Below are 21,008 nucleotides of genomic sequence, written 5' to 3'. Positions count from 1 at the left end.
GTATGAAAGAATATTGCATTGACAAAGACAACTTGGTTCATTATGGATGTTTTATTGAATGAATGTGGGCTGCATGTCAGCTTCATCTTTGTATTTGAAACATTTGGTCAAAGAGTGGTTTTGTGGTTCATGGTAGCCTACAAATTCTATTTCTGAAATGTTATTTTTAAATCTGCTGCCGAGACCATTTTACATTCATGGTAATAATTGAAATACAAAAATGTTAAAAAAAATGGCCAACAGATTTTGCAGGTATTTAAAGCAAACAAAATCAACTTACAGAGTGCAGAACTGTAGCAAAACTTGTGCACATAAGTTATTATAAAACATGTTAAGAATATAATTAGAAAAAAGAAATGACAGAGTGATAAACAAAGCTGAAGTCCTTAAGTCGGCAGTAAACTCAACATCCAGTGTTGAATAACTTGCTTATAAAAGCCATCTTGCTACCTAATTCAAACCACCACGATGTGCTGACACATGTAACAGACGAGGCAACAGGTAGAACTGTACAGACAACAGCTGGTTTCTATATGTGTGTGTGTGTGTGTGCACATGCAAAAACATAATGCTCTCAGCTGAACCCTTTTCTGTAACTGAGCAATCTGAAGAGTTTCTGGTTTTCTTACGTCTAACTTTGGCAAATGATTCTAAACTGAGTCACTGCAGCCATTTCACAAGGGTGTCCCTTCTCTTATAAGGCTGGTTGATTTGAGAGCTGCCAAGCACATCAACGCCTAACAATGTAGAAATGATATGGATTTTCATATCAAACAATTTGGCTCAAAGGGAGCACCGGCATTATTAAAACTTTATTCTGGTGATTTAAATGAAAACATAACACTGGCTGTCTGATATAAAGAAGAGCTTGTTCTGTTGCATAGAAAACTTCTACAAAACGGTGAAATTTAACAAAGCATCAACATATACAGCTTAACTGTGAGCCTGAGAAATGAGTTTTTAAACAGAGCTGGGGCCAAATCTAATTCAATTTACACCACATTCCTTCTTTGATTCACACTTAAATACATTTTTTCTTGTAACATCTCTTGAAATAAATTTGTCCCAAAAACTTTGCTACCATTTTATGGTTTGACTGCACAAAACTGAAACACCTGGCTGAGAGTATGAGTGAGAATCCAAGAAAATCACAGAAGAAATATTTACAAAATACAAACACTTTCAAGTCTTAAATTTTAGGAGGATCTACAGGGGCTGAATGTTTTTCCAGAGTTATTCAACTCCCTATAATTCTTCATCTAATTTCAGGCCTGCAAGTTATACAAAACTTCAGAAATCAGTGGTAGTAAAATAATAAAAAAAATAACCATCAAGGTATTAACAGCTTAACGTTGTAAAACAAAGACACTGGCATATAAAACAAAAGGCAACAGATACTCCTCCATTTCAAATGCTGAGGGTAGTGTAGGGTTGTGTTTCAAAGTAAAGCAGGGGGAGGGGAAGGGGGGGTTAATCTAGTGGTCCCTTGGCCCCACATGAGAGCTCATCCTGCCCACATCCTATAGATCAGAGCAGTCTGACTCTTGTGTGAAGAATCATGATCTAAGCCTCAAAGCGCTTTGGGCAGATCATAGGAGCAATGAGGGTCATCATGTAGAGGAAGAGACAGACCCAGCAAGAGGCCATCTTGATCCAGAACACCGACCAGCTTCCCTCCAACAGCTTCTCGATCTTGTGGTCGTCATAACTGCAAGAGAGGTGCAAAATTAAAGAACACAGCACAGACACACAGCAAGGCTGATCTTTTTTGTCTTTTGTTTTTTTTCCCTCAATTGAAAACTAATTGTCTTTAAACCACAAAGACAATAACTGACAACCTGTTATTGATGTGGTATAAAACACATCTTCACACACTTCAAACACATCAAGATACTATATTAAAAAAGAGGAAAACACAAGTAGATACTCAATGCACAAACACAGATGAATGAAAAAAGAAAACACAAGAAAATTCAGAAGCAAAAAAAAAATCTGATTGAATTATTTAGATAAGTTTGCTTATTAGTGATGTTGACCTTGCAGAGCATGTTCATTTTCAGTGCAGTGTACGCTGTATTTGCAGCATATCTCATTGAGACATACAAACTGGCCAAGTATTTAGAAATGCTGGTGGCATGACTCACACCATTAGCATTTCTAAGTACTTGGCCAGTTTGTTTGTCTCACATTGACATGTTTCTCCCTCAAAGTATCACTTACTGAAACCAGTTGGTGATGGTCATCATGACATAAAGAGAGCCCAGGAAGAAGACAAAGTGGAAGAAGGCATAACTATAGATGGTTCCTTCTCGCTCATCATACACCACGTTCTGGCCCGAGCCAGTCTTCTCTTCATAATCCTCTGAAAAGCACACAATACATAATGAAAAAATGGTGTGAGTCAGTGACAAATTAAAGAGGACATAATATTCAAATTCCAGTTATGTTTTCTAAATGAATGTATAACCGTCTTTAATTTCCAGTAGGTGGCAGTGTGATACTACACACATTTCTGTTTCGCACTGATCCTGCTTTACTGTCATACTAACCTCCTAGTAACAGTGACATCATCTGTGTTTGCTGACCAATGCTTTCTCACTACACTCAATCTGCCTTAGGAATAACAATAAGTAATGCCCCTGAGTGCATTACCCTTCCTCCTGATAGTGTCTGGAAGAAAGGTGAGATGAGACCATTGGTGAGGGGAAAATTATACACTTTGCTCACCTGTGTCATCTCCAAAGCAGAATAAACAGCGAGCTCTCTGCAAGGTAAACAAAACATAGAGGTTACCTTTGAGCTGTAAAACATACACATAAATACTCAATTTATATCTCACTGGTCTTCTCTTTTCAAACTGAATGTAACAACTAATCAGGAGTGTCTGAGTTGTGGGGTTTTCTGTTAATATGTTTTAACAAGTCTGAAAATGTCTGTAATGAAAACACACACCATGAGGTCTGAATATTTGTTTGTTTACCTCAATCTCTGGCTCACTGTTTCTATATACTCTGAGTGCGGCAGAACTGCGCCTACTGGTAGATGTCCAGCTGGAGGGAGGAAAAAAAAAGAAAGAAACGGAGATAAGAAGAAAAATGGAGGGAGAGGAAAACGGTTCTTATTCTGTCTTGTTTTTCCCCCAAAATTAGCAGTTTTAGACTGCTGCAGAGTTTAATTTTCCTCCTGTTCAGGGAACAACCACAGGAGACAGGATGCCTCCACTTGATGGGAAACACATGTGAACCAAAGCAAAAAGCCACAGTTCTTGTCTCTTACAGTCTTTGCTCGACCACAGCCAATCACATGCAGCTTTCTCAGAGTCACAGCCAATCCAGACTAAGTTGTCTGTGTCGCTATGTTATTCCAGGTTGCCTTTATTGTTAATGGGCTTGGATGGCAGTCATATTTCTTCACTTTATGATATCAATGAAATAACACTCCAAGAGATTTGCTTTAGAAAATCATGGCTTACACAGCTGCAGAAACTAAGGTTCTAAAACAAAGGGAAGCAAGATTTCTAAATGTGTGTGCATGAACAACTGTACATTTCAGAGAAAAAACATGTTGAGTCAGTTGAGACTGTCCTATGTTCATGTTAGCATTTACTATTAGAATATTTGATGTAGTTAAAAGTTCATATATGCAACTTTAGAAAGCTTTTGGGTAATGAAAAATCTCAGATGTGAACAAAGAGACCCAAAAGCTAAGCCTAACTTGGAGATGTTTAAGAAACTTGTAGTTCTGTTTGTTAGAAAAGAAAACCAGTGCTGACTTAGGCAGGGATATACTTTCACTACCATGTACAGGGGGTTGCACATGTCATAATTATGATCTCAGTTAACATTTATCATGCAATATATTTTTGTATTCATTCTCGAAGTGCCCCATCCTATATACTTAGAGAATTGTTTGAAAGTTTTAGCATTAAGTTGCCTGGATAGCTTTGGTAGTCATGCAAAGTTTGGTATTAGTGTGAGCTGGTAGATCTGTAGATGCCTTTTTTAGGTTAGTAGGTTAATAGAATAATGAAATCAATACATAAAAAAGCATGCCATTTGCACATGACTTGAAAATACACTGATAAAAATATGTATGAATCAAAAAGTTGAGTTTTGCAGCACTGAGGTATTTCAAGCATTAAGTTGTGATGGTCAAGGATAGACAGAGGATTTGTAATCCACCTGGTTTAAAAATGTCCACAACAAGGGCATTTTTTCTCTGTTAAATCTTTGTTAAAAACAGATGCTGGTAAGACATTCGGACCTGTTCTTACAATATTAAGTGACTGATTCAAAGTTAGGTAGTGGTTTCAAGTTTATAAGAAAAAAGACTGAGGTTATACGTTTAGTTATGATAGTTTAGGTGGATGTGAGATACTGAAAAGAGCCATTTGTCACTGTCTGCGTGTGTGAATCTTACCAGGAGTAAAGGATGCAGCCGAATAGGATAATAGTTCCCAAGATGATGACAATCTTCTTGTCGCTTTCTGTCCCAGAGTTGAAGGGGAACACGCATACAGTTTTGTTCTCGCCATCTATCATCACCACTAGACAGAAAGAATGTGCAAACATAGATGGAAGAGATTAAAGAAAAAAGTGAGGCATGTATTATGAAAGAGTAGGGGAACTGAAAAAGATGCAGCATATTTGTGTGTGTATGTTGGCATGGTGTTCTTCTGTGGGGAAAGAAGGGAAAATATGAAGCTACTACAACATGCTATAAGTTTTAAGTAATTGGCTTTTGCAACAATGTACAGTATGTCATGTCATGTTCAGGCATTAAATATTTAATTAACTCAATTTAGCACATATACTTAATTTCAGCATAGAGCACCAACTTGCTTTTGTTAAATCCATTTTTTATTTTTTTTTTATACATGACTTACTCTAAAGCTTTCAGGTAAAACCTGAGCACAGCAAATTAGAGGCTTAAATGGAAAGAGACTGCATGTTAGAACACACTCCTTCTGATCTTCATGTTCAGGATAAATTGGATGTGTTAGAAAACCACAACGCCACATGATGAAGTGGGGTATGTAATTAAGATGGCACTGCCCAATCATTATAATGATCTAAATACAACTGTGTATTAGACTTAAATTAACTAACTATGCTATCTCATGGCTATCAACCTAATTAAACTCTGCAGAACAAGTTGGGCTGCTTGATTAATTTACACAGAAATAATGAGATAAAGAAGCATGCATTAATTTTAAGTCATTAAAACCATAGATACTGCAAGCCTTTGCATGTATTCTGTATCTACTGAATGAATTTGTGATGTTCCATCTAAACTGTTGGATTAAGTTAAAACAAACTTCTTTTTGCCCAGTAAGTATGACTCATTTTAGGATGTCAGAGCTTTTAATCAGTGTCTTCAGCAAATCACTTTGTTCAGTTTTTCACCAAGACAACTATCTTAAACATTCATGTTAACACATCACACACAGACTGAAGACTTGGAATTAACGTATACACAGCTTGCTTTGTCATGGCTGAGTGTTGCTTAACTTTGAGTAATGCAACTAAAAAATAATTTGCAATAGAGATAGTTTATCTGCAGTACACAGCACACCCTGATTATAGCATTTCTAAACATAAAACTGTCAGTACAGGCCTAAGTGAAGATTAGCAAAGGCTAATGTGAACTTTGACTTGAATGGCTGTGGGTGAAGACGTGCATCTGTTCTTACTTTCTTTTGGTTTGCTGGAGAAGGCTGAGAAGGTGAGGTACATGACATACACACTGATGACTCCAGGCTGTAACAGACCTGATTTGGGTTGAACTGCAGGGACACAGACGTCAAAACAGAATTTTATAATCAAACTACCTGATTTAACAACATTTTTCTATGGACATTACACCACATATGTTGCCATTGGTTAACTTTTCTCATTCACAACGTTTTTATGAAGACTATTGCTTGAACCCTTGTGATTACGCAGTCGAATTAAATCATTTGACTTGTAGCTAACGAGTCCTTACGTCTCTGTATGAATGGGGAGATGGCCAGCAGAGAGATGATAAGGCAGAGGCTGCCGTTGATGCCAAGGAAAATCTTGTTCAGTAAACAGGCCTCAGGGTGAGTGTAGTACACGCCCATGAAAACCACAGCTCCCAAAGCAATACTGAACAGAAACAGAGTCACAAAGGCCAAGGCCGCGTACCACAGACGATTATACTCCACTCCTGAACTCCTGCAGACAGAGAGTGGGAAGGAAAGAGAAAACAGGTGGGAAAAAGGAAAAAAAGAACACGTGAACCAAGGGAAAGCAAATTAGACAAGTAAAATAGTTAAGTCATCAGGGGGAAAAAAACTGACTGAGGAGAGATTGACCTAAAGGAAAAATACAAAAAAGAAGAGAGAGAAAAGAGTCATGCTTAGTGAATTATAGCTTCCTTCCTCCTGAGGAGAGAAGAAGACAGGTTTACTGCTTACTGTTTAAGTGCTTTCACATCTCATTTCACTTTGGCTGGAAGTTTAAATTTCAGCTTTAATACAGTGGTTCTACGTGCACATACCAATACATACAGAGAAGTATGAGGAAAAAAACGCATGCACTGGTGGTCAAACCTTTAAACAAAAGGGAATTTCCTGAACCACATGCATCTTGTGAATCTGTCAAGCACAGCTTTGCTGCTAACCTGACCCCCACACACTAAAGAAAATAAAAAGCTGAACACCTCCCTTTCCACGTTTTTTTTTTCCAACTAAATAATCCCGCTGAAGAATACATCCCACCCTCTGAATCTCTCTAGAATAAAAAGAGTCTTGTGCTGCTCAAATTAAAATGATATCCACACAGTACGCTACTAAGTTCCTGACACAAGAGAAAGAAGAAAAGACGAGATGTAGCTCTCACCAGTTTGTGTTCCATCTGTGTGCAAACTCCACCAACAGCATGAGTTGGATCAGAAGGAAAATGAATCCGCCCGCAGCACCTATGTAGCGCCACACTGTGGTTATAAACAGAGGGAGAGACAGTGCGCAAGTTTAGATGATGACAAAAGCTGCATGTTAACTTACATGTCCTACAACACTGATTGAGACTGTGGATTTTTAAATGATAGTAAAAGTCGGGTTTATACTGTAAAAGACTTTGAGACTAATTTCACATAGCAGAGAAATGAGCAAGACCTGAGATAAACTGGTGTTTGGCGTAACCAAAGGTTTTAATGGAATGCTTCAGTGATAATTTGTAAAGGTCATGGACGCTTCAGACTTCAAAGAAATGATATATTTTAAGAAAAGTTGGCTGGAGAAGAAGTTAGCTATAAGAGAGGAAGAGAGAGAGAGAGAGAGAGAGAGAGAGAGAGAGAAGCACCAACAATGATTGTACTGTTGTGGAGGTCTGGGTGTAACATGATCTTGTTAGATTGCAATTAAGTTTACGTCAAGCTTGGTGAATCTTGGTGATACGCTTGAGGCATTTTTAGTAAATCCATCTACTGCACAAAGCAAGAGGTGCATCCCGTTGCTCCAGTCCACAAGTTGGTGGTAATGCTTCTGAGCTAAATGCGAAGAAAGCAAGAAAACAAACAAACAAAAAAAAATGAGACAAGAAGGGAACTGAGTAAAAACGTAAAAGTAAATAAAGGTAGCCGAAGAGAGCCATGAAAGCAGAGATGGGACTGAAGCTGAACCCACGTTACCTTCCACAACTTGGGCCCCACTAGGTCAGTAGTATGGACGTGGTTTGGATTCAACAAAAATGATGAAGAATTGTTTAATACAATGTGCAAGTCTTGTGAACAGTCGGAAAATGCCAAAGAAAACACTCCTAATTTGTTTAGCCACTTGAAAAGGGTTAACAGCTGAGTGGATTGGACATGTTGACCAACAGGACTCGTTGCTCCAGTTTTGTAGTGCAAGCATCAAACAAAAAAGTGTCATCTCATTATTTATTCAAAATAAAGTAGACGTTAGCCCCTTAACGCCAGAATTTATTTACAGTTATATAAAACAAAATAAATACAGGTAAAAAAAAAACAAAAAAAAAGTAAAAAAAAAAAACTGAAGAGATAAAAAGAAAAAAAAAATATAGTAAATAAATAAAACAATTACATTTTAAATGATTTCATAACAAATAATAAAAAACAAATATATAATATAAAAATAAATGCATAAATGAAATTGAATAAAATCAAATAAACAAAATAGATAAGAAATTAAAAAAAATAAATAAATAAAGGCCAGAAGCAGTCTATTGCAAATTAGCGAACATTAACTGATTTAATTCTATATTGTGATCAAGATTGATCAACAGAGAAAAAAATATTGTGATAATAATCATCGCCATGACGCCCACAGCCCGAAATTAATGACTTCTTGCATGCAGCTGGATCTGTTTGATAAAGATCTGTCAGATCAGTCTGCTGGAAAGGCTTGCAGTGCAATCCCACAATGCCTTGTCTTGTCCACGCATAGCAGGGTATCTCACAAGCGAAGATATTTTTCTACGATTTGGCCTGTCATTCACACAAAAATGCAGAGTTACGGCATTAAAAACGATTCTTTCAGAAACCTGTGACCCAAGTGAAGATTTGCAAATACTCCGTTGATGCGTCTGCATGGGGACGTAAATTACTGGGTTTTAGGATTTGAAATGTCACTGCCTCTGAAAATAAATGCTGTAACGTCACATGTGCAACCTGTGTTTACATTCAGAAAAAGGTCGTATTTACAAGCTTAAGTACTGCTCCATGTAGAAGACCAGAGGCAAAGGACGGCATTAAGGACAGGGTTAGTTTTCTGCCACCTAGCGTTTTCACATGCAAGGCATGTTCTTCATCATGTTTTGTGTAAACGACGCTGAGAGACAGAAGATTATTCTGATTGGATAGAATTGGGGGATTGAGCCACTGGCTAAATGTTTGGCATGCTTATGAATACGTTTGAGAACGCACTTATGGGGTTAGGTGTGGATGGATTTGTTTTCTAAAAACAAAGTTTTTTCTAGATGGCCTTAGAAACCTTCAATCAAAAGCCAAGTATGTCACAAAATGTGCACCAGTGAGCTCTTATTATAGTAACGTAACACTTTCTATACTTCGTTTAGGGACGGCAGAGTTATTTGTGTAACAGATGAGTTAACTATTACATTAGATGATATGCTGAAGGAGGTGAGCATCCAGTTTTTACCTTCAAGAAAGGTTTCCTCTTCTGGAAGAAAGAAGGCCCCAGCACAGCATGCCGCCAGCACAATAAACTTCAGCAACCAGAATCTGACATTTAAAGCAAAGAGAAAAAGAAAATAAATAAATAAATAAAAATATATGTTTTTGATAGCAATAGTGAGACATTCAACTCAGCCCTTTTCAGTGGGAAAAAAAATGTCATTAAGTTATCTGACGAAGCAAAGGTAAAAAAAAAAAAAGCTGTTTTCTTAGTATAAATACCTCCTCAGTTAACTCGGTCAGGATGAACTTTTTATTTAACAGAAAAAGCACCAGAAATTCAGGTTTTCTGCTAAATCTAAGATGACTGAAATTTGTTAAAGATACAGGGCAAAAGAGAAAACAAAATAACTTCTTCATACCCGTTATGTATGGCTGCCCGGCAGCCTGTGCTGTTCTTGATTCCTATGGTGATGAAACAGAAGAAAAGGAAGAAGCAGGCCATCCCAAAGCACATCTTGTAAACAGCGGAGTATCCAACCAGAGTTTTACAGTTTTCCCCTGCATTTATCTTCTCACACAGTTCGTTGTAGAAGGGGATCTGATGAGCAAAACCATAAACCACAAATGCCAAGATTAGATCATTGTAGTGTTAAAAAACCCACCTCAGCTCATGTTTGAGTGCACGGCCTCAATGACAGCACCCTAATGGTATCTACTCTCTGTGTCACGCCTTTGAAGGAGCAGAAAGAGAGAACAGGCAGCAACAACAAATGCTCTTTCTCTCCATGGAGCCCTTTTTAATCCTTCGTTCTCTACAGCCTGTTAGAGAGGCCTTACAACAAACTGTCAGTGTACACAAACAAAGGACACTGATGAATATATTAACTGTCTTTTGTCAGCAAGTCAGAAGGAAGGTGGAGAGAAAAAAAACACACCACATTAACTTTAAAGAAAGATTTAGAGTTCCCTTTTAACATTAAGTTATCAAAAACACTGTGATTATGAACAACAGTTGGCTACATTAAAAGGAAGAGACGCCAGCGATAAGGACCTTGCTGTGGCTTTCAACAGAAAACTGTTTCTGTGGCTGACAGCCAACCGGTGAGACAGCTTTTCAATTTTATAACCAAATAATGGAGATGAAAATATTACTTGCCTTCATTCACATCACCCTAACGTTAGAGATGTGAGTCAAAGTCAAAATGGAAAGATAATTTCTTAAAAAAACAAAACACTTTTGTAAAAGATCTAGACATTTGAACTTTGAGTTAATGAACAGTTTAACTTGGCTTATATTATTATTGGCAGAGTAATTTCATATTTAAAGTTGTACATAGACAACAGATTGAGTTGTCATTACCCCGGTGTGTTACACAGTTCGGAGCCAGATCACAACGTAAAGCCAAAAGCCTAGTTGGAGCTTTTGTCTCATACTGAAGAGCATATTAGCATGTCCATGGTGTTGTGATTGAGAGGAAAAGGGGCAGGCTGTTTCAGACTGCTGTAAATCTCTTGATAAAAGACCAGCACTCACATGTCCACAAAGGCTGCTCTCTTAGCTGGGACTTCCCACTGTGCTCAGTGCGCAACTGACACTGTGTGCATGTTTATATGAATGTATGTGTGTGTGTGTGTGTGTAACTGTTCAAGTTTGTGTGGGGCTATCAGAGGCCATTTTGTGCCTGGATGGGTCCTTTACAAGGTTCTCATCTCATGGAGAGACACACAGTAGGAAAAAGGTTTGAATAGTGTAGTTCAAATACTGGAAGACTAAACAGCAGACGATGATTGGTGGACAAATATCGCCCCCAAGCTTGGTCATTGCTATGGTAACATAGTAGGAAGAAAACACTCTTTCCACAAACATAAACATAATAATTCCCCATTTACTCCAGAGTATATGTTTAAAGTACATATACCATGATAACCTATAAGAGATCAGTTTCTTAACTCAACTTCAGTCGTTATCATAAAAATATACAAAAAGATAAGGTGTGTATCACTTCATCTAGTCAGACTTCAGTTTGACTCACCCAGATGACAAGGGTAACAGAACTCCAGTTACAGCTGGGTAACTTTCATGTCTACACTTATTGAGTCATAACAGCCATGGATTACACAAAAAAGCTGTTTTTATGGTCATTACCAGAGGCGCAGGGTATTAAAACAAAAAAACTTGCACAAGGGGTTATTGTGCAGCAGCAGAGAGGACGTTCAGCAAAACCCAACTGTGGGATGCTAGTCCCCCCACCCCCACACTTATCCTGTTTGCTACATACGCTGACCACACAGATCATCGTCTCTTTCTGCTCTACCATCTCTCTTTGTGAACAGTCCAGCTCCATCTTTTCCGACAGACTTGCACTTCTTGAACAGAGCAAAGAAGGACCACTGGACTTTCACACGAGATCAGGGAATGCAGCACTTTCTCGTAGGGTTGTGCAAAGGGTGGGCATGTTTCGGTTTACTTTAGAATGTAACCGCTGTGAAACAATTTGTAAATAACCTTGTTTCACTTCTCTGATTTGTTGCTTTCTTTTTAGTATCTCTTTAGCCTTCATTCCAGTAGGTGCAAGACAATGGTTTTCATTCAGTGAAGCTGAAGAGGAGAGCCCAAGTAAACATAATAAATATGTAAACTTACTAATTCAAGGCTATCCAGATGTTATTTTAGAGAAAATACACATATTTTCAAGTTCTGTCAGTAAGAGAAATTTTACATTCCCCTAAAGACCACAATAAACAATAAAACAATCACATGACAGACTGCAAACAACACACATGCCACCTCAGACTTTTAGTCAATCTTATCAAAGCAGATATTATAAATACTGAGTTATAGAAGAAATTATTTATAAGATGCTTTTAGGGTTGAGTTTTTAAAGCATCCCACTCAATCTCCATTTAAAATGCAGCTTTAATGGTGCACAGTTGAGAGCTTTAATTGTCAAACTGACTGACCGCAGCCCCCCACACACACACTCTTATTTAGTTGATGTTGCATGCAATTTTGCTTCCTTTTTAATAGGGAAACTCTTCATACAGTATATCCTATTCTGAGTCAGAGAACATGTGGGTGTCGGTAGTTTGAAGGAATTTGGTATTGGTATGGAGTGTGATTTATATACTCACATTGTCTCTCATCTCCTGCTCCACAGTAGGGGACATCATAATGACACAGATGATGGTGACCAACATGAAATAGACTGCATACATAATTCTGGTCCCAGTTGATTGTTTGATCTTTGGGCAGCAGTTACAGCAGCATGAGCAGGCCTCTGAGCCGCAGCAGCAGGCCAGCTACACAGAAGGCAATGGAAAAAAGAGACAGAAGAGAGAGATGGGAAACTTTATCATTCCTGTTCTAAAACTTTCCACACCATCTGACACAGACATCAGACAATAAAAAGGGAAATTTAGAAATAGACCAGAAATAGAGGGTATTTTTAAAGATATTGAACAAATATTGAATGGGCTTCAATATGTGAATAAAAACAGAATTATACTTAAAAAGATTAAAAGCATATAATTTGAATATATAAGTCAGAACAAACAAAGTCACAGCTTATTTGAACTTCAACTTAGGAGCCAAAAGGACTTACACACTGTGGAAGTAATTTTAATGCATATGATAATCGATCATATTTACTCATATAACAATCACAAGTGGAATCATTCTTGTATTCCTTTATTATCCTCAATTACATTTTATAATGTGTATTTTCCTTTATATAGAACACTGAAGTTATTATTCTCTTGGTGTGTTTTTGTGTGAGGTCAGGCTGACCACTTTCCTTCCAGACTTGTGATATGGGGAAAGGTTGGGACTGACGGGGCAGCAGCTTGATACGAACAGTTGTTTAGAAAATAGCAGCCTGTTTGGGAGAGACAATAAGGGAACGGCGCCTCACAGTCTCTCCTTCCTTTTATCAGTCCAGAGACTGGCCTTCAGCTTCGATCAGGTTGAATAAAACTGATTCGTAAAATGTAACAAATCAGAGTCCTCTTGTTTGCCCCCGGAGTTAACAAGACAGCTCTTGCAAATTTGCAACTTTGGTCTGTATTTTTCTTATACTTATACCTCATATACTTTTACTCATTCCGGGCTCTTGGTAATTCTTCTACAACACACACTTAATAGTATACTCAGGTTGAACAGATCTAAAGTCATATCAATTTTACATGGCTGTGTTCAGAACAGGATCAAGCCAAAAATTGTGGAGTAAAATCAAGTATTAAATAATGAAAATTCTCCAATGCAAGTATATTTGGCTCTTCTGATGTCAAAGGACTAAAGACCCTTTAAGAAAGTCTCCATGAGGCATTATCTGCCTTTTATTAAACTGGAGTTTTGTTTAATTTCAGTTATGGTGTCTAAGATACAGCAGCTGTATCAGATTTCACCACTTTATGAGAAAACCCACAAAGTTTCACTTTTAATTTCAGATGTGGGTCTTTGGTTTGATGAGTTTGCAGTGAGTATAACCCTTCCTGATTCAAACATGTTTTAGTAACTATATTTGCTTGGTTAATTACAGCTGTTTTTTGTTTGTTGGTTTTTTTAAATATTGGTCAAAGGTTAACCATTATGGGCAATTTTGTGTGTTGGTTGCACACCTTCTTCTGGTACATTTTTTTAGTAGATTCAGCTTTTGTATTTCTACCAAAAGACAAAATGATAGCAACTTACTGAACAGTGGAAAAAACTGGAACAGAAAATACAAAAAATGGCTATGCCTTTGTTTTTTTCTATCTGAGTTTTGATCATGAGGAACAAATTCCCTCCCTTTTTCACAGAAGAACCTTACAGTAAAGTCTATTGTCTAAAAACACACACACAAACACAGTTAACATAGAGGCCCACACTGTTTCTTGTGTCATGGTGTCATATACGAGGAGGATAAATACATAAAGGTATACCCAGTGTCCTATTTAGGAAAAAAAACGCTCTATAATTACTCACAAGGCCTTTCTGTAGCCACCCCACCCTGCTTGTGTAAACCTCCGACTCTGGATACTGCAGAGACAAACGCTGCTGTGGCATGAGGTAAAACTCTTGATGAATTCTGGTAACACTGGTACCAGTGCCGTGGCATTTAGACTAAACATTCACATTTTTACATAATACATCCCATATGTCGGGTTGCAATTTAGGTGACACTCAAAAGCGGAGAACATGTCAAAGCTTGCTTGGCAATAGTTAAACTATTAGAATATCAGGCCTCTAAGTATTGTAATTATTGGATTTTGTGCATGTAGTGCAAAAGAGACTGATGAAGTAAACGTTTTCTGGATTACATGAAGTTATTGCTGTTAAAGGGGGTTCTAGGGAAGGCAAGTTTATTTGTATAGCACAGTTCAACAACAGAGTGATTCAAAGTGCTTTACAGAAAATAAGAAGCATAATTTAACATTAAAAACAAAAGAGAAAGGAAAAAGAAAACACTAGATAAAAACAGTAATAAAAACATGATCAAGTTTAAAACTTCAAGCTTAAAAGAAAGAGATGTAGATCTGGACTTTTAAATAAAAACTACTGAAATGCAGCAGAGAACAGGTGGGTCTTAAACTTGGATTTAAATAAACAGTGTTTCAGCTGATCTGAGGCTTTCTGGGAGTTTGTTCCAGACATGTGGAGCATAGAAGCTGAATGCAGCTCCTCCATGTCTGGTTCTGACTCTGGGAACTGATAAGAAACTGGATCCAGATGACCTGAGGGGTCTGGCAGGTTCATACTGGGTCAAGAGGTCACTGATGTATGTTTGGTCTTAAACCATTCAGAGCTTTATAGACCAGCAGCAGAACTTTAAAGTCTATTCTCTGACGGACAGGCAGCCAGTGTAAAGACCTCAGAGCTGGACTGATGTGGTCCACTTTCTTGGTCTTAGTGAGGACTTGAGCAGCAGAGATCTGAATAAGCTGCAGGTGTCTAATTGATTTTTTAGGTAGAACCTGAAAAAACACTGTTACGATAATCAAGCCGACTAAAGATGAAAGCATGGACTAGTTTTTCCAGGTCCTGCGACAAGTTCACTATCTGCGACAGATCAGACTCCAGAGTCTGAGACCTTTTTGAAAAAGCTCGTGGGCAGGATGTCCAAACAGCAAGAAGAGGAGTTCAGCTGACATAAGATGTCCCCCAGATCTCTGGTGTTAATGGGATAAAACTGTGTCATAGTGTTTAAACTGGTTTTCAGTTACCACAGTATATTTCCCGAACCTGCTGTTGAACCAACCGTTAGCCTGATATTATGGATTTTGTCTGTGAAGAATTTAGCAAACTCATTGCAGGCCCGCAGATTCTAGTTGTTATTGAGTATACTTATACATATTTTACAAGCTGTCCACATTTTCCCTCAGTTTTTTTAAATAAATAATGACTGGGTGTACTGTATATCAGGTTGTGGTTACCCAATTTTTAACACTTGTTAAGGACCAGATGTTTTATTGTTTTTTCCAAATTCTGACCTCATACATAAAATCTTGGAATTGTACTTTTTGTACCTGGAAAGTGACTGGAAAGTTGTCATTCACTTTAAGTGTTTAACAATGGATGTCACATTTTAACAGCATGTCTTTTTAATCATACACACACTAATATGAAAACTTTAGGGTTTAGTATCTTTCTCAAGAACACTTTGATTTGCATATACTTAAGTGAAGTTGGGGATACTTTCTATTAGCCAAATGAGTGCAGGTGTGTTGCTCTGTGTACAACAATATCCACTTTGACTTGGTTGTGCTGCAGATGCCATGAAGCATATCATTAAAGTAAACAAGCACATGGTTAGGATCAGTATGTCAATATTTTCCACATGACTCTGCTTCTATGCTGGCTCTGCCCAAACATTTCCCTGACTATCTTCCCTGGACAACAGCTTTTTGTAGCTTTTTGCCCACAAGTTGAAGCCTGCTCATCTGTAGCCTTGTCATTCTGGGGCTAAAAACTGACTGTTTTCCACAACTCAAAGAGATTCTCTTATAAAACCAGACCCAATGTGTCCAACCAGTTCCCTGTTAAGAGTAGAGAAAAGTGTTGCTGCATTGGTAATATTCTAACTACAAAAGATCTGATTTAATCCTTTCACAAACGTGTAACCTTGATTTTATGCATGTGCCTTCTGGTCTCCATTTGAACCCACACAGCTAAACAGGATAAGCCGTTTCCTTTGTCTCTGCTGTGCTCACATGTCTCTACCAATGGCCGATTAATTAACCACAACAGACTGCAAGAAAGTAGGAAAGACAGAACAATTTAAGTTGTGAGGGTGTTTAGATTTCATTAGTTAGGGGGTGTTTCACCAGCGGACTGCACACAGAGAGGGGGCCAACAAGCTGAAGCAGAGCTGACGGGACACAGGAGAGGGGAATGTCTTCAGGAATTCCAGTGCACAAGGATGGATACAGAAGAAGTATCCATGGTAACCCATGCTAAACCTACCCACTTGATAGGCCATCCACTGCCCCACCAGCCCCACCAGCATAATGACAGGTGGTTGGCGTGTCTGAAGTTTACACCCCGACCTAAATATCAAATACAGCCTCCCAGCGGCTTGTCATACTTCTCTCACTATCCATCCACAGAGTCTTCCTTCATGTGCATGGCTTAAGTCTGGATTCTCACAACACAGTGATCGTGGAACTCTCACAAAACAAACACTCATCTCACTCATTTAGCTTGAAGCCATGTTTCACTCTCGTCATCTCAAATCCTCCCCCATCCTGTTACTCAGGGGTTTATTGTCATCATCTTTTGTCCTTTTTCCCTTATTTTCTCCTCCACACCCGTTCTTTGTTCTCTTTAGTTGACCTTTACCCTTTTGCCACTTACTCTTCGATGCTTGGTTACCTTTCAGCGGTTCTAGGGGTGAGAACAAAGATGATGTCTTCCCGTCCTTATTAAAAACATTCACATTCAGAAATCAGAATCAGCACTAAGAATAGACAACAGTAAAAAAAACTGCAAAAAACAAACAAATGCTGCACAGTCCGATGTAGTAAATTCAAAGACCATTTCTGCGAGTAGATTGAGCTTTTTATAAGAGAGCTGTTGATAATGATAATGTTTTAACCCTACTTAGATCTACAACCTCTTATTATCCTCACCCACATTGCAGTAGTGATGAAAACAATTTAAACATTTGGTGGAGAGGAAATGGAGGAGGTTACCTCAGTCAAAGCCACACTGTGCAGCATGTAGCCATTCAGACAACTGCCTACGCAATGCAAACAGGCCCGTCGCAAAAAATAGGTCACTCTATTACAGTATGCTCAGAACATATAATCAGGAGGTCAAATACAGAGCTAGTTAAGGAATTTCTCTGTTAGCAGGTCAACCTACCAACAAACATACATGTTGGGGACTGAGTACATGGTCATCAAAATTTATGTAGAATACCAAGAGCAGGATGAGCAAACCATTTAGCTCGTGGCTTTCTTAAAAATGTTTATGAAAAGTAGGAAACGCAGCTGACACACCCAACAGTAAACATTTTTCTCTGGAATAAATTAGACAAAATAACTCGCAACGGACTTGGGTTCTATAAAAACAACATGATCGCCCTATAGTTTAAACACATCTCATCACTCCCTGTCCTACATCCTGGAAGATAATTAGGCGTTTTACATGATGCCAGCTACCACTAGACTCGGTGAACTTCAGTGAATCATGGCAGACTAACGACTCAGATGAAACTACAGACACACCTCATCTCAAGTTACATTACTCTGTGTTGAAGGCAGTCACATGAAGCTAGCACAAGGGGAAATGAAAGAAAGGAAAAACAAAAACATGAGCCCAGTGAAACAAAGGTCTTTAATAACGACAACAGAACATGTTGAAGTTAGACCTTCTCCATTCATCCTTACACTGTAACTGACTGATCCACCATTGTGTATATATCTAGGCAGCTGTATACACACAGCAAGAATGTATCAATGCTCAGTTTCCTATGCACAAAGGTCTTTCCTTCTCTAGGCAAATATAGCCCCTAGCTACAACCAACAGTGAAAAACTTTAGTCCAGTGGAGCAAAAAGAAAAGAAAAAAGGAGAACTGAGGAACAGTAACGAGTAAAAAAAATGAAGGTAGTGATCTGACAATCTTTGCAGACAAAAGAAACAGACCAAACAAATACAGGAAGACCATCGAAATACAAGACAATCAGATCAACAGATACAGGCTAATCCATCGCCATGATGCCTTTATGCAGGGCTCCCAAAGTGTTTTTTTTTTACAAGAATGAGGCTTCAGTAACACAGAATGTGACTGAAAAGATATATTGCTGCAAATTCACACAGTTAAATCAGCACAAACTCAACTCTTGCACAACCGTTCTGACTCAATGGTCAAGACAGACATTATCACTGCTCTATGATAGTTCAGAGGGAGACAAAGGAGATGAAGGATTGCCAGTAATGTCCCTGTGAGAAAGCAAACTCCTGCTGCGGCTGCTGATCACAGCAAAATTCCTGAAGGGAAGTTGAAAACAGCGGACATGTCCTATGAAATGTTGGCCAGCAATTCTAATCAGGTGACTAATCCAGATTATTATTATTATTTCTTTTACTTTTCTATTTAAGTGGACTCTCACTAATGTGTAATGGAATGGCTATAGATTAATAGTTGATCAACACCTGTTGAAAGACCACTTATCTCCACCATTATGTTACAGACCTCGCCAATGTCTGCAAGCTGCCAGTTGATGGTTACAGCCTTCTTATTTTCTGAATGACAATGCTGTTTTTTTAAACACATTACAATAAGCTATTTGTGGAATGGAAATTAATAACTAGAACACAAAATTACTATCAATACCATTCCTATTTTCTTCCAACTGCTTTAGTTATTTCATGAGACTGTAATGACAGAGAAAGTAAAACATGGGAGACAAAGAAAGGATTCAGAAAAGGAGATGCAAAACATGCGGAACAATTAATTATTCACAAGAGCGTCGTTTTTCAAAGTCTAAAATGCACTTTTTTTTTTTTTACTTAATGGTACTTTATCAGGAAGATGCTTGCAGATTCATCATTTCTACCATACTCCTAAATCGAGGAGTGCTATGCCATATTTGTACTCATAGTTCCAGTACTGTCCCTGCACTCAGTCAACACTTAACACACTTTGGACAACATTCAGTAGTAATGTGAGGCCTACCCCCCACCACTTTAAACAACCCAACATGGTATACGTCGCTTATCCCACTGACAAAATTACAAGCAATACTCGCCCCTCTATTTAAATTCAACCCAAACAATTCCCACCCTTTTCTAATTTCTACCTTCAAACCAAGGAGGAAGTTAACAGACCACACACCAGCTTGGGCCTCTCTAAACCTCAAGTGTGTCCCTTATATCCACATCCAAAAAGTTAATTGGAAGTATACAAATAATTAGAGACTATGAAAAATCTAAATGGGGTGCCTGTGACTGGGATTAGCACACTACAAGCACAGCAACACACAGATGATCTCATTGTTTGTCTTCATTTTCTCTTAATCCTGCCCTGTTTCCATCATTCTCAGGCCTTGAAAAGAACAGGAAATGGAAGTGAGCCCCCCCTTAGATGAGGGATGTGCATGTGTAATTAAATTCCTGCTCTGACCAGCTCAGCAGTGGCGACCCTGTGGTCAAAAAAAAAAAAAAAAAACAAAAAAAAAAAAAAAAAAACATTAAAGTTTTGACATGCCTGTCTTTTTTGAATAATATGAAAATGAACCTTCTGTTACTTCCACGCAAACTGGTGACCTAATTGAGAGAAACAAAAGGCCTCATCTTATTATTATAATTATTATAGAAGGGCGCATATACTTACACATATTGCTGTTGAAAGAAGCATAGAGACTAAAGGATGTTCTTTAAAAGGGTAGGACAACTAGACAGCAATAAAAACCAGGCTGAATAAATATCTCACACCCTTACACAGGAAAGCACTGTCAATCCAGAATGTTTTACAGTCAACATTCAGTTAGGCTACTTTTGATGTCGCCCTCATTTCGCTTTGTCCTCGTACGTTTTGACGTTACTTACATTGAAGTTAATTATCTGGTTCAGTCAAAGGGATTATCTTTTTTAACTGCGGCGAGTTAATGACGATAACTGACAAGCGAAATTACCACGACACAGATAACTGTAAACACACATTAGATGTAAAACGGTGACAAATAGACCTTTTGATACAAACCGTAAAACAAAACTGTAATAATAACCGTCAGCGTCTGGACGCAGCAGACGCTTCACTGTAGGGTTTGTTAAACAACAATGAACACAAGCTGAAGTGCGAGCGGCTATTGTTCCTCACCTGCGATATACAGCACGGAGTACACATTCTGCTGGGACGAAATTAATAAAATCCGCTTCGGATGAAGAAGAACTCGGGGTTTTTCCAGTGAATGTCTTGCTCTTCCACATGAAATCCCCAGTACACTGCGAGCGCGCTCCTCCTTCCACAGCTCGGTCGTCCACTAGCTAGTGATGTGCGGATCGATACCAAAACATCTATTCTACCGATACCAGCTCTTTATGGTCTACATTCCATTTTCATGTTAGAATATCGACATTTGAGTGATTTGGGGTTAAAAAATATATGGTTTATCACCAACTGGGATACAGTAGAAAGTACCTATAATTTCAGGATCTTCTCTTAAATTAAACAAAGTTTACAGGAACTACTTTTTCTTCCATAATATGTGAAATGGCACAGGGAAGAAGTGCAGCAGCGGCCTCTCAGTCACTTAGTCCAGTCAGATGTGGAGCTGAACATCAACAGTGTGATGTATGATGTGTGTGGGAAGACATGGAGGTGTTGTATCAAAACCACAAACCTTCTTAAACATCTGAGTCAATCATAATACAGTATATATTCAAATTATGATGAGGAAAAGGTGG

At 38.3% G+C, this 21,008-nt stretch overlaps 1 protein-coding gene across 2 annotated transcripts; it reads right to left on the bottom strand.

Annotated features, from left to right (window-relative positions):
* Nucleotides 1-36: 36 nt before the first annotated feature.
* On the bottom strand, nt 37-20,581 carry serinc5 (serine incorporator 5). 2 transcript variants are annotated; one of them, XM_041999545.1, is made up of 13 exons: nt 20,422-20,581; nt 12,253-12,420; nt 9,540-9,718; nt 9,143-9,225; nt 6,864-6,957; nt 6,323-6,337; nt 5,986-6,197; nt 5,693-5,785; nt 4,420-4,546; nt 2,981-3,050; nt 2,728-2,764; nt 2,221-2,362; nt 37-1,708 (listed from the first exon to the last, which is right to left on the bottom strand). In XM_041999545.1, exons 1-13 carry the CDS (start codon nt 20,446-20,448, stop codon nt 1,564-1,566), a joined length of 1,392 nt encoding a protein of 463 aa, XP_041855479.1. In that variant the 5' UTR covers nt 20,449-20,581; the 3' UTR covers nt 37-1,563. The 2 variants fall into 2 exon arrangements, with proteins under 2 accessions (XP_041855479.1, XP_041855480.1); XM_041999546.1 differs by lacking the exon at nt 6,323-6,337.
* Between the last annotated feature and the right edge of the window lie 427 nt (nt 20,582-21,008).

Source organism: Melanotaenia boesemani, chromosome 11 (genome assembly GCF_017639745.1).
Source record: "Melanotaenia boesemani isolate fMelBoe1 chromosome 11, fMelBoe1.pri, whole genome shotgun sequence".
In the NCBI taxonomy this organism is placed as follows: domain Eukaryota; kingdom Metazoa; phylum Chordata; class Actinopteri; order Atheriniformes; family Melanotaeniidae; genus Melanotaenia; species Melanotaenia boesemani.
Note: the sequence above shows the minus strand (reverse complement) of the source record. Positions and strands in the feature narration are given on the sequence as shown.

Excerpts from the sequence above, each read along its gene's own strand:
- serinc5 (XM_041999545.1), bottom strand. The coding sequence starts at position 20,448 with ATGTGTACTCCGTGCTGTATATCGCAG. Across the intron at positions 9,719-12,252 it reads AGCAGGAGATGAGAGACAAT|ATCCCCTTCTACAACGAACT; the intron begins GTGAGTATATAA and ends TTTGCTCATCAG. Across the intron at positions 5,786-5,985 it reads CTCCCCATTCATACAGAGAC|TTCAACCCAAATCAGGTCTG; the intron begins GTAAGGACTCGT and ends GTGTCCCTGCAG.